At 51.4% G+C, this 11,430-nt stretch overlaps 1 protein-coding gene across 1 annotated transcript; it reads right to left on the reverse strand.

Annotated features, from left to right (window-relative positions):
- Window positions 1-4,357: 4,357 nt before the first annotated feature.
- On the reverse strand, window positions 4,358-8,936 carry IER3IP1 (immediate early response 3 interacting protein 1). Its single transcript, XM_084278671.1, has 3 exons — window positions 8,770-8,936; window positions 6,743-6,844; window positions 4,358-5,814 (listed from the first exon to the last, which is right to left on the reverse strand). Exons 1-3 carry the CDS (start codon window positions 8,858-8,860, stop codon window positions 5,759-5,761), a joined length of 249 nt encoding a protein of 82 aa, XP_084134797.1. The 5' UTR covers window positions 8,861-8,936; the 3' UTR covers window positions 4,358-5,758.
- Between the last annotated feature and the right edge of the window lie 2,494 nt (window positions 8,937-11,430).

An 11,430-nucleotide genomic window follows, 5' to 3' on the forward strand; every position in this document is an offset into this window, starting at 1 on the left:
TCACGCCGCCGGCACGGCAGCGACAGAGGCGGCCAGTGGCAGAACAGCGGCAGAGCGCAGCCCTTGCGGGCCGGTGTCCCTGGGCCGGATTCCGGAATTCGCCGACAGGCAGCGCGGAGGGCAGCCCGAAGCCGCGCTCTGAGGGCCGAAGGGCGCCTCAGCGGGGAGCGCGGGAAGAGGAGGGTTACGCTGAGGTGGCGGCTGGTGCCGCGGCAGCGCCGTGCCCCGGCGGGGCTGGTCGTGTGCGGGTACGGCCCCGGCGCGCTGCCCGGCTGAGGCCGCCCGCCAGCGTTCGTGGGCGTTTTGAAGATGAGCTCCCCGCAGCTCCCTCCCGCGTTGGGCTCAGGGCAGACAGGCTGCGCCTCGCCTCAGGCAGCCGCGGGCCCCTGCCCAATGCGGCTATAGGACGTTACTCCCTTATTCCCGCCTTGGCACCAAAGACTCTGTGAGGCGCCCCACAAGCCCCCTTTTCCCCACACAAACACCCACCCAGGGCAGGTCCCACCGCTAAGGATCTTCTGCTTACACACCCTTACCAGAAACATTATCCCACAGCAGGAAGTGTCCACTCCTCATCCATGAGCCAGCAGTGAGCCCCAGGGGCCAAGAAGGCCAATGGGATCATGGGGGGTGTGATAGATGAGATTTATGCAGATCACACCGATTGTTAGAGATACCATGGCCAAACTTAGAGAAAGATTGGAGAAGAGACGGTGAGAAAGAGAATCCCAACAAGGATGGTATCAATCATGGTTTAACTATTCCCCCTGGTTGACTACCTTGTGGTCTAGAATAGCTGGACCAGTAACTCTAATAATATTAGGATTAACATGTGGCCTTTGCATTTTTAATAAATTAATAGAAGCAACATGTTAGTGCGAGTTAAATATGGGCCTCTAAACAATGATGAAAAAGTTGAAACTCTTTTACTAAGCCACCAAGAATTACAACGGTTTACTGAACAAAATGGTGATTAGAAGAAAAAGGGGGGATTGTGATAGATGAGCCTTTGTTCAGCAAACCGCTTGTACCTTGAAACAGGACGTAACATTAACGTATATTGTAAGTTGCTAATGAAGCACAGAATTGAGTTACAGGTAACGAAGGTTAACTCAATATAGGTATAGAAGTATCATAGAATTGTAGGGGTTGGAAGGGACCTCAAGAGATCATCGGGTCCAACCCCCCTGCCAAAGCAGCTCCCTAGGACATGTCACTCTGATAGGCGTCCAGACGGGTCTTGAATCTCTCCAGAGATGGAGACTCCACACCCCCTGGGCAGCCTGTCCCAGGGCTCCCTCACCCTCACTGGGGAAAAGCTCTTCCGCATGTTGGTGCGGAACTTCCTGTGCTCCAACTTGCAGCCATTGCCCCTTGTCCTACCCCCACAGACCACTGAAAAGGGGCTGGCTGATTCCTCCTGCATCCCCTGCTTCAGATAATTATAAACTTTAATTAGGTCCCCCCTTAGTCTTCTCTTGTCAAGGCTGAAGAGTCCCAGCTTACTCAGCCTCTCCTCATAGGGGAGATGTTCCAGGCCCCTAATCATCTTCGTGGCCCTTCTTTGGACTCTCTCCAGGAGATCCTTGTCCTTTTTAAACCAAGGAGCCCAGAACTGGACACAATACTCCAGGTTGGGCCTGACCAGGGCAGAGTAGAGGGGGAGGATCCCCTCCTTTGACCTGCTGGCTACACTCCTCCGGAACCATAGAAATCAAGTAGCCAATAAACGAGGTTGCTGTTAAAGATGACCAAACATGGGAGAGGGGTCAACTAAGGGACAAGTGAGGAAGAGGAGCGACTTCATCCCGTCGACCACCAGGAGGTAGAAAACGACCCCCTAACAACAACCGGCGCACGCACAGAAAACCAAGCGAAAGCCTCAGTGAAACAATCGGGACCCGGAACTAAAAGACTATAAAACCCTAAATTCGGACGGGGACCGCGCGCGCCGTTGGTAGAGCTGAGACTCTGCGGCCGCCCAGCGCTGCTCTGCTTATTGCCACCTGCTAAATTAATAAAAATAAGTTTGTAACTGAATTAACTGGTTTCTGACTGGTGATTGGGAAACCCACAATTACAGGGGGCAGTAAAAGGAGTGTGGCCAGCAGGTCACAGGAGGGGATCCTCCCCATCTGCTCTGCCCTGGTCAGGCCCCACCTGGAGTGTTGTGTCCAGTTACAAAAAAGACAGGGATCTCCTGGAGAGAGTCCAGACGAGGCTATGAAGGTGCTTAAAGGCCTGGAGCATCTCCCCTGTGAGAAAAGGCTGAGTGAGCTGGGGCTGTTCAGTCTTGAAAAAAGAAACCTGAGAGGGGATCTGATCAATGTTTATTAATATCTGAAGGGTGGGACACAGGGGGACATGGGCAGCCTTTTCTCAGTGTCTGTGGGGACAGGACAAGGAGCAATGGCCTCAAGTTGGAGCACAGGGAGTTCCACACCAATATGGGGAAGAACCTTTTCACAGTGAGGGTGACAGAGCCCTGGGACAGGCTGCCCAGGGGGTGTGAAGTCTCCTTCTCTGGAGAAATTCCAGCCCCATCTGGACACCGACCTGTGTGACCTGTCCTAGGGACCCTGCTTTGGCAGGGGGTTGGACTCAATGATTTCTGGAGGTCCCTTCCAATGCCTACAGTTCTGTGATTCTGTGATCCTGCTCTGTAAAGACATCCCTGTTGTCCTTTCTGGGCCAGGCATGATGCTGCTTTCTCATGGTCTGAAGTGCTACTTTGCATGCAGAGCTCTTTGCCCAGAAGAAACATTTCCTGAACATTCCCTGTTACCTGAAGAACCAGAGCCCCTTCCATGTCTGAGGTGTTTCACCTTGTCCCGCTTGCTGGCTGCCCTTGTGCCCTCTTCCCTACTCGTTACCCAAGTGACCTCATTTGCAGCTGCTGCCCCACTTTGAATCACTTCCCATCTGCCAGGTAAAACAGGTGCCAGTTTTGCCTCAAATCCAGGATTCCTGCTGCACAGATCCACTGCTCTGACTTACTGCATGCACCTTAAGCCATGCACTGAAACTTCAGCCTATGTGAAAGGGTGGCAAGGTGGAGGAAATCTCTCTTCCCACCCATTTTTTAAAGCTGTTGCTTGCAATCTTTAGTTCCAGTTTATACTTTGAAAAACTTGTGTTTTAATAGTCAATATACACAAAAAGGGATACTAGATATGTGCTTCAAATCATTCAGTACTCCAACACGCCAGCAACAGATGATCTACCTGTTGCATCAGCAACAGAAACACCTACCACCCACTTGTTTACAAAAATGCTACAAAACCACAAAAAACCCCCCACATCTTCAGTGCTTTATCTGCACCACGTACATCCTGACTGGTTTCCATGGAAGACTGATACCTGAAAATAACTGATGCAGACTGTGCCCTCTCCACCTCTGGATTGCACCGGGATTATTGTCAAGAAACAGTTTGTAGTCGATCTACCTACTTTATAATTTAAAGGCTAGCACGATCCTATTCCGCCTCAGGCCAGTGTTACCACGGCTCATTAGGTTTGCTACATAAACCCAAACGCAGCTTCAAAGCAGCAGTGCCACAGGGAGGAGGGGGAAAAAAAATAGTATTTAATCTAAGAACAGCAACTGTGGTACCTGGAGCAGGATGAAGCCGAGTTTTGAGACGTTCCCACTGTAACACAGATACAGGGAGAGTTATGAGAGAGAGAGTGGTTAACTTAGAAATTCAGAATTTATTGGTAAGAATTTATTGGTATTGTCATTGTGTCCTGGTTTTGTTCAGGATGGAGTGAACTTCATTTGTAGCAGCGGCTGGAATGCTGTGTTTGGGAGTTACAATGGGAGTAGTGCTGATAACAGCCTGATGTTGTTAGTTGCTGTCAGACAGTCAAGGACTTTCTCAGCTCTTCATGAGAAAGGAGGGGCGAAGCCAGGACAGGTGCCCCAGCTGCCCAAAGAGAGGATTCCAGCCAGTTACGTCCTGCCCAGGGTATCGGGGGCTGACGGGAGGAAGGCCGAGGGCGGCTCCGGGACGCGCGGTTCTAGGGGGACGGTCGGGTCCCGGGACGGCTCTGGGTGGCACGGCCTGAGCTGTGGGTTGGGTCAGACACTGCATTGGGGATCAACAGCTTCAGAGATTTTTGCTCTAAAGTCCTGTCAGCATTGTTATATTGTATCTTTCTGTTATCTTAGTAAACTGTCCTTATGCCAACCCACGGGCCTTTTAGTTTCTTGGTTTTGGGGTTATTTGCCCCTTCCTTTTCCCTTCCCTTGTCTCTCACCACCCCCCCACCCCCTTCCCTCTTCCCCTGCTCTTTTCCTTTAAGGAGCCGGCAGCTGTCTGAATCTCGGCTCTCAGGCAGGGTAAAACCACAACACTTAGAAATTCAGAATTTATTGGTAAGTTTTCATTGAAGCAGCAAACCCCCCTCCTGGATGTACTCTACTCTGCAAAACACTCCAATTGAAGATGGTCAAGTTCATTTACACATTTTACAGGTTTACCTTGGCATACAACAGCATATGCTCCAGTCCTCAAGACCTCAGAAGAAGAGATGATAAACTAAGTTGCTCTAAAATAATGAAGCTCCCAGGGTTTCCTTTGGCCTCCCCTCGTTCAAAATAAGCTAAAACACTGCAGCAGGAGAGGCAAGAATTCTAACTTCTTTGGAATTGAAATATGGAATTGGAGTATGAGAATCTGAGAATCAGCATTATTCTGTTCAGACCTGCTATGTAACATCAGACCTAACCCTCTGAACTGAGACAGGACCTGCACCAAAGCAGTCAGCGATTGGGACAGAGCTGCAACATCATTCCCACAGCTTCTATTTCAGTAAGCTGTCGATTTAACAAAGGAAGATGGAGGGTGGGGAAGAGGCAGTGGTAAATAGAAGAGGCTGCAGGTCAGCTAGTTTTTTAACAGAGAAGGGAAACAGCTGGGCAGAAATGGTTCCCCAGTTGCAACACACTAAGCAACATGCAGAAGTTTAACACCCATTTAGGAAAGTGTAAGAGTCATTGACAGAACAGTAACAAGTGCTAATCACTACTATCACCTGCTAGTCTAAATTTAAGAGTTGCCCAGCAGTATGTACAGCTTTTTTTTCAGAGTTCTGCATAGCAGCTGCACCTATTTTTGATGTGCTTCACCACCAGCATAAAAACATCCTCTATTTGAAACACCCAGAGACAAATCCTGCCCTCAAACAAGCCAGGAGAATTCTCATCTAGCTTCATCTCCCTCAACATCACCACCATACTTCAGTAATTTGTAACAGGTTTGTAGACTCTAATGTGTATTCTCTTAAATAGTACTGTGGGTATTCACTGGAATTTAAAAAAAAAAACAAAAAAGCAAACCAAAAAAGCAAACCCAAGAAGAAAAACACTGTTGTTTTTCTCAATTTAAAAATAATCTGGGAAGGATAGTGGAGGAAATTAATCCCTGAGTAACGAGACACGTGAAAGCTGCATCCTACAGACGTTGCTGCTGCATGTTACAACACGCAGTCTGGCAGTCAACGCTACCAAACCAGCAGCAACAGAACTTTGTCAAGAGTACAATCTATTTTGCAGCACTGATCCCAGGATCTCGTTTAATTAAACTGAAAAGTGAACATTGGGAAAAGGGATGAATAGAAATAAGTGTCCGTATCGAGTCGAATGTCAAAACTGACAGCTAAACCATGCTGGATCCCAGAGAACTCAAAAGCAGAAGAGATGGTCAAGCAAAATTTCTTCTCCAGATGTCCAAAAAGATTTCACAACAGGTTATCTTCAACCAAACAACAGAAGGAGAACGATTGTGATGGAGTTCACCGCTATTAATGGCACTGCAGAGAAAGAGCAAGAGTTAACTGTGGAAAGCTTCCCTTCCCAACATCAGAAGGTGACAGAACTTCACGTTATCTTGGGAGGTTACCTTTCAGGGAGCAAAATCCTTCAGCAGAATTTTAAAAACATGCCTAATTCTCCTATGCAAAAGTCAGGGTCAGCAGAAGGAGCCAGGACCAAGGCCTATGAAACTGAAAAGTACTAGGAAGCAACAACGTAAGGATTTTCCTAAGGCCCATCATGTCTTTAACATGAAGAACCTTTCTCCAAAAGAAACTAAAACCATCCCCAAGTCAGCTTCTACCCTTGGGTTTACTGTGATTTGAAAAAAAAATGTGTTAGTTTTTACTCTGTGGTGAGCAAGAGAGGTAAAAAACTGTTAATTCCTGTTTATCTTCACCTATAAAAGGAGCTCTCACTGTGCTTTATAGTGAAAAGCTGTAGGCAGGTTAGAAATTAAAGTTCTTCTGGTTGGGTTTGTTGGGTTGGTTTTTATTCCTTTCCCATCCTTTGAGGCCCACGAGCCTGACTCACCTTTCAGAGTCGCAGGGATTACATTTCCCTCACCAGGCACCTCAAAGAAAATGGTATTTAGCCACGGTGAAGCCAACTGCACCCTCTGATTATCACCGAGCTTCTCCCCCACCCCCAGCTCCCAAACTCTGAGGAAAGACAAGAGGCAGGAGGGGAACTGCAAGATGGGAGTCAGGGGATGTTTTACACGTTATCAAACTGAAGGCAGGAGCTGCTGGTGCTGAGACCTGCACCCTCCTGTACAGAGCCCACCCCTCAAGGGAGGCCAGGCTGGAAATGAACAAGAAGTAGTAACAGCTGCTTGGTAAAACAAAAGCAGCACCGAGGTTACTTCATTAATGCACCAGAACTGAACTCTGCAAGCAACGTTCAAGCAGAAGATGGTGGCCTTACCTCTCATAACGGTTCGTATAGACCGAATGAGGTTTGTCAGCTGTGCTTTAATTCCTGGTTCCTCTCCAAATCCTCCAATCCCTTGATCGCTTCCCCAGCCAACTGTGTCAAAAAAAACACAACAAACCCAACAAAGCCAAAACCAGGCAGCATATTATCAGCAATATCACCATCAGTGTTGGAGAGACACACTATGAGACAAGTCACTTTCTTTCAAGGTCAGATTTTAAAACAACATGCTGGAAACCTACACTTTTCAATGAATGTGGCAGTAATGGCAGACCAACCTTTCCTTGCCCCTGAAAATTAAGATACCCTGCTACTCCCTGCGTGCCAGAGAAACAAGAGCTTATTTGGGCTTCAAAAGAAATACACCCACCCAAACAGAAACAAATAAACTACGATCTGTTCACTGTGCTTTACCAGAAGATGGGACAGGAAATAATTGTTGGGTATGAAGCGACTCTTGTGCACTGAAAACCAGCTGCGTGGCAGGAAACGGTCAGAGTCGATTCCAAACGGGAACGATGATCTTTGTAACCGCTACAGCAACAAAGAAAAACCCACCCAAAAAAAAAGAAACCAACCCCAAAAAAGGACTTGGGAACTATTCAGAGTCCTGCCCATCACGGCCCTGACCTGTTTGGGGACGAGCAGCAGAGGGAGTGGCAGTATCTGAAGCTGCACTGTGCAGCCTGCCAGTCTCTTTTTCTCCAGGGACAACTTCCAAGTGACTTTGCCTTGTCCTCACCTCAGATCAGCCTGGAGTCAACACCCCATCCTCCAGAGTCACACGGAGCCAACAAGTGGCCTGACCCATCAGTAAAGAAAAACCCCAAACCCAAACCCTGCAGGTTCCCTGTGGTGAATCCTGCAGGGGAGCGGGGGAAAGGGGTAATTGTCTGCACTCCTGCCAAAAAAAATCCTAGCTCAGCCTGACTCGGGAGGAGTCAGGATTCTCCAGACCAGAAAACTGGGAAAGCTTGAATAACAGGCAGCTTTTCTCTGGGGCTCGGCAGATCTTTGTGCTCTTCGGTGCTTTGTGAGGCTTTGTTTTCTTTCAAAAGGCCAAGGGCACCCAACCGTGGGGGATCTTCCTTTGGTCCTGCCGACTTGTAGGCTGAGGACGTGCCAATTCACGTAAGGAAGGCGGGACAAGACGGTGACCTTATTAACGTCTATAAATATGTAAAGAGTCAGAGGACCGGAGCCAGGCTCTTCCAGCAACGGGACAAGGGGCAGCGGGCTCAAGCTGGAACTGAGGAAGCGCCGTGTGAATAGGAGGAAGAACCTCTGCACTGCGAGGGAGAGGGAGCCCTGGGACAGGCTGCTCAGAGAGGAGTCTCCTTCTCTGGAGACACCCGGACCCCGCCTGTCTGATGTAGTCTGGGGGTGACCCTGCTCTCTGGCCGGGGTGGGGGGGGCGTTGGACTAGATGGGTCTTTCAGGGTCCCTGTGGTTCTGCCACAAGAACCCACCTCACACGCAAGACGAGGCAGAAGCAACGCTGAAGCGGGGGGGTAGTTGAGGGGGGGGGGGGGAAGAAGCGGGAGGGGGGGTAGTGTGTGTGTAAGGGTGGGGGGGGAGCCCCCAAAACGTTACAAGGCAAAGACCCCAAAGACAAAGCAGCGACAAGGAGGGACGCCGAGCCCAAGGCCAGGAAACACCGCCAGACAGAAACACCTCCCCTCCCTACCCCCCCACCACACACACACATACACACCCCGCAACCCACGGGCGGGCTAAGCAAGGGCCGCAGCACCGTCTCTCACGAAGCCCGGAGGGGCCTCCGCCCGCTACCGACATCCCCCGGTCTCGCCCCACAACCGGGCAGCCGCGGCCGGATGCCGTCAGCGGGGTTCCGGCCGCTTCCTGCCTTTACGAAGCCGGGGCCGGCTGCGGGGAACGAGCCCTCCCGGCCGGGGCGCGGGGCGGGAGGGCTCGTTCCCCGCAGCCGGCCCCGGTTCGGGTTCCCCCCCGTTCCCTCACCCCCCAACCCCGCGGCCGGTCGGCCCCTGGCGACTCACCGTGCCGGAGGAAGCGCTCCTCATGCAGCACGGCCACGGCGTTGACGATGAGGAGCGCGGCCTGCAGCAGCGAGTACAGCGTGAACGCCATGACCCCCCTCGCCCCCCGCCGCTGCTGCTGCTGCCACGATGCGCCGGCCAGGGCGGGATCCAGCACCCGGCGGGACGTGGCGGGGTGGGGGCGGGGAAGGGAAGGGAAAAAGAGGGGGGCGGGGGGGTGGGGCGGGGGAGGGAGGAGGGGGGGTGGGGGTGCGGCCTCCCCACAGCCGCGACGCTGGGTCCTACAGTCCGTCCCCTCCGGTCCTCGCCCCAACCCCGCTCGCAGCGTGTCGATCTTGCCCCGGGGTGGGATCACGCGTGTCCGCGCAGCCCGCGGCACCCGCGGCCGAAGAGCACCCCGTGGTTGCCCGTGGAAAGCCCGGCTGGCGATGAGCAAATGGCCTTTCTTGCTTCGGCGCGGGGTCCGCGGAGGGGGGAAGGTGCGTCCTTAACCTCTCTGCATCCTTCTCTGGAGAGATTCCAGCCCGGTCTGGACACTGACCTGTGCGACCTGTCCCAGGGACCCTGCTTTGGCAGGGGGGTTAGACCCGATGGACTCCGGAGGCCCCTTCCCACCCCTTCTGTGATCCTGTGATTCTCTGATCCCAAATTTTAACGTTGCACCTTCCAAACGGAATCATAGAATCGTCCTGGTTGGAATACTAGCAGTGCTCCCCAGAGGTGGATGTTGGGTCCGGTCTCATTTAACATCTTCGTCTAGGACCTCGGAGAGGGAACAGCATCCACCCTCAGCAAGTGCCGATGGTACAAAGCTGGGAGGAGTGGCTGACAGGCAGGACACTGCGCTGCCATCCAGAGAGACCTGGACAGGCTGGAGAGCTGGGCAGGGAGAAACCAGATGAGGTTCAACAAAAGCAAGTGGAGAGTCTGGCACCTGGGAAGGAATAACTGCTGGGATCAGGACAGGCTGGGGGTAACCTGCTGGAGAAGAGCTCTGAGAAGGACCTGGGGGTCCTGGTAGATGACAGGGTGGCCATGAGCCAGCAGTGTGCCCTGGGAGCTGAGAGAGCCAATGGGATCCTGGGGGGCATCCGGAGAAGTGTGGGCAGCAGGTCAAAGGAGGGGATCCTCCCCCTCTACTCTGCCCTGATCAGGCCCCACCTGGAGTGTTGTGTCCAGTTCTGGGCTCCCTGGTGTAAAAAGGACAGGGATCTCCTGGAGGGAGTCCAGAGGAGGGACAGTGATGCTGAAGGGCCTGGAGCATCTCCCCTGTGAGGAAAAGCTGAGTAAGCTGGGGATGTTCAGCCTGGAGAGAAGAAGCCTGAGAGGAGATCTGATCACTGGTTATCAATATCTGAAGGGTGGGACACAGGGGAAATGGGCAGCCTCTTCTCAGTGTCTGTGGGGACAGGACAAGGGGCGATGGCCTGAAGTTGGAGCACAGGGAATTCCACACCAATCTGGGGAAGAACTTCTTCCCATTGAGGGTGAGGAAGCCCTGGGACAGGCTGCCCAGGGGGTGTGGAGTCTCCTTCTCTGGAGAGATTCCAGCCCCGTCTGGACACCGACCAGTGTGACCTGTCCTAGGGACCCTGCTTTGGCAGGGGGTTGGACCCGATGATCTCTGGAGGTCCCTTCCAGAACTCCAATTCTGTGATTCTGTGAAAAGACACTCAAGATCACCAAGTCCACCGTCAGTGCTACACCAGTGTAACCTCTAAACCATAGCTCTTGGGAAAACAGCATCCCAGCATGGGGGTGCAAAGTAGTCCTCATGGGCACCACTTACTACTAACAGAATCAGTCCAAACCAAACTGCTTCACATGCAAAAATATGAGGGGGTAATTTTATGGACAGTATCTGGTGGGGTTCCCCCGAATTCTTTCAGTATACGTTGGCTTGGGTTTTTGTTCTAGCAGGAAACCAGCTCAGACCCTAATTGTTGTTTATCCAAATTGTAATGGCTGCAGAAGCTGAGATTCGTGGTGGAATCCAAAATAAAACAATTATATTTTATATCATATCGATCAGGGCCTCTGGGTACTGCTGCAGTCAGGTAACAAAAATAATAATAACTGGAGCTCAGGGATACTGTATAGTTATTGATGCATAAATACAGGTGGGGTTTTTTTCCCCTTGCATCGTTCAGCCTGATTGGCTGAAGGGGGGTGATTTGCATAATCACTCTGATTTTATTTCTCAGTAATCATACAATATGCAAACCCCTTCACTCCGGATGGTTGATAGCTTTTTATTACCCAATCAGGATACAACCATTTGCATAATCACTGCGCTTTGATGGTTATTAGGCTCACTCGCCGTGATAGAAATGACAACTTTCTGCCTAATGTGGTGGACTGGAGAGACACCACCCCCCCCCCCAAACCTCGATTCCTTGCCTGGCCACAGACTTCTGACACGTTCTGGGTAAGTTACTCACAGTTTATCCATGTTACATCTCCATGATTCAGCTCTGGGTTAAGATGCACTCACCAGCAAGCACGAGATGATCCGAACTGAGCATCGGGACAGCCCCATCAATAGACACTCAGACTCCATGTGAATTATCCATGGAGAAACACACACGCCTCGGCTTCTCCTGGTCTTCAGCTTTCCTTTCCAAGGCACTCCCTTTCATATAGTCAATGAGATAGTATCAT

The sequence above is a fragment of the Gallinula chloropus genome (genome assembly GCF_964237585.1).
Source record: "Gallinula chloropus genome assembly, chromosome: Z".
Lineage (NCBI taxonomy): Eukaryota > Metazoa > Chordata > Aves > Gruiformes > Rallidae > Gallinula > Gallinula chloropus.

Coding starts and splice junctions, on each gene's coding strand:
- IER3IP1 (XM_084278671.1), bottom strand. CDS start 8,860: ATGGCGTTCACGCTGTACTCGCTGCTGCAGGCCGCGCTCCTCATCGTC. Junction 6,845..8,769: donor GGAGCGCTTCCTCCGGCACG/GTGAGTCGCCAG, acceptor TTTTTGACACAG/TTGGCTGGGGAAGCGATCAA. Junction 5,815..6,742: donor TATACGAACCGTTATGAGAG/GTAAGGCCACCA, acceptor CTTTCTCTGCAG/TGCCATTAATAGCGGTGAAC.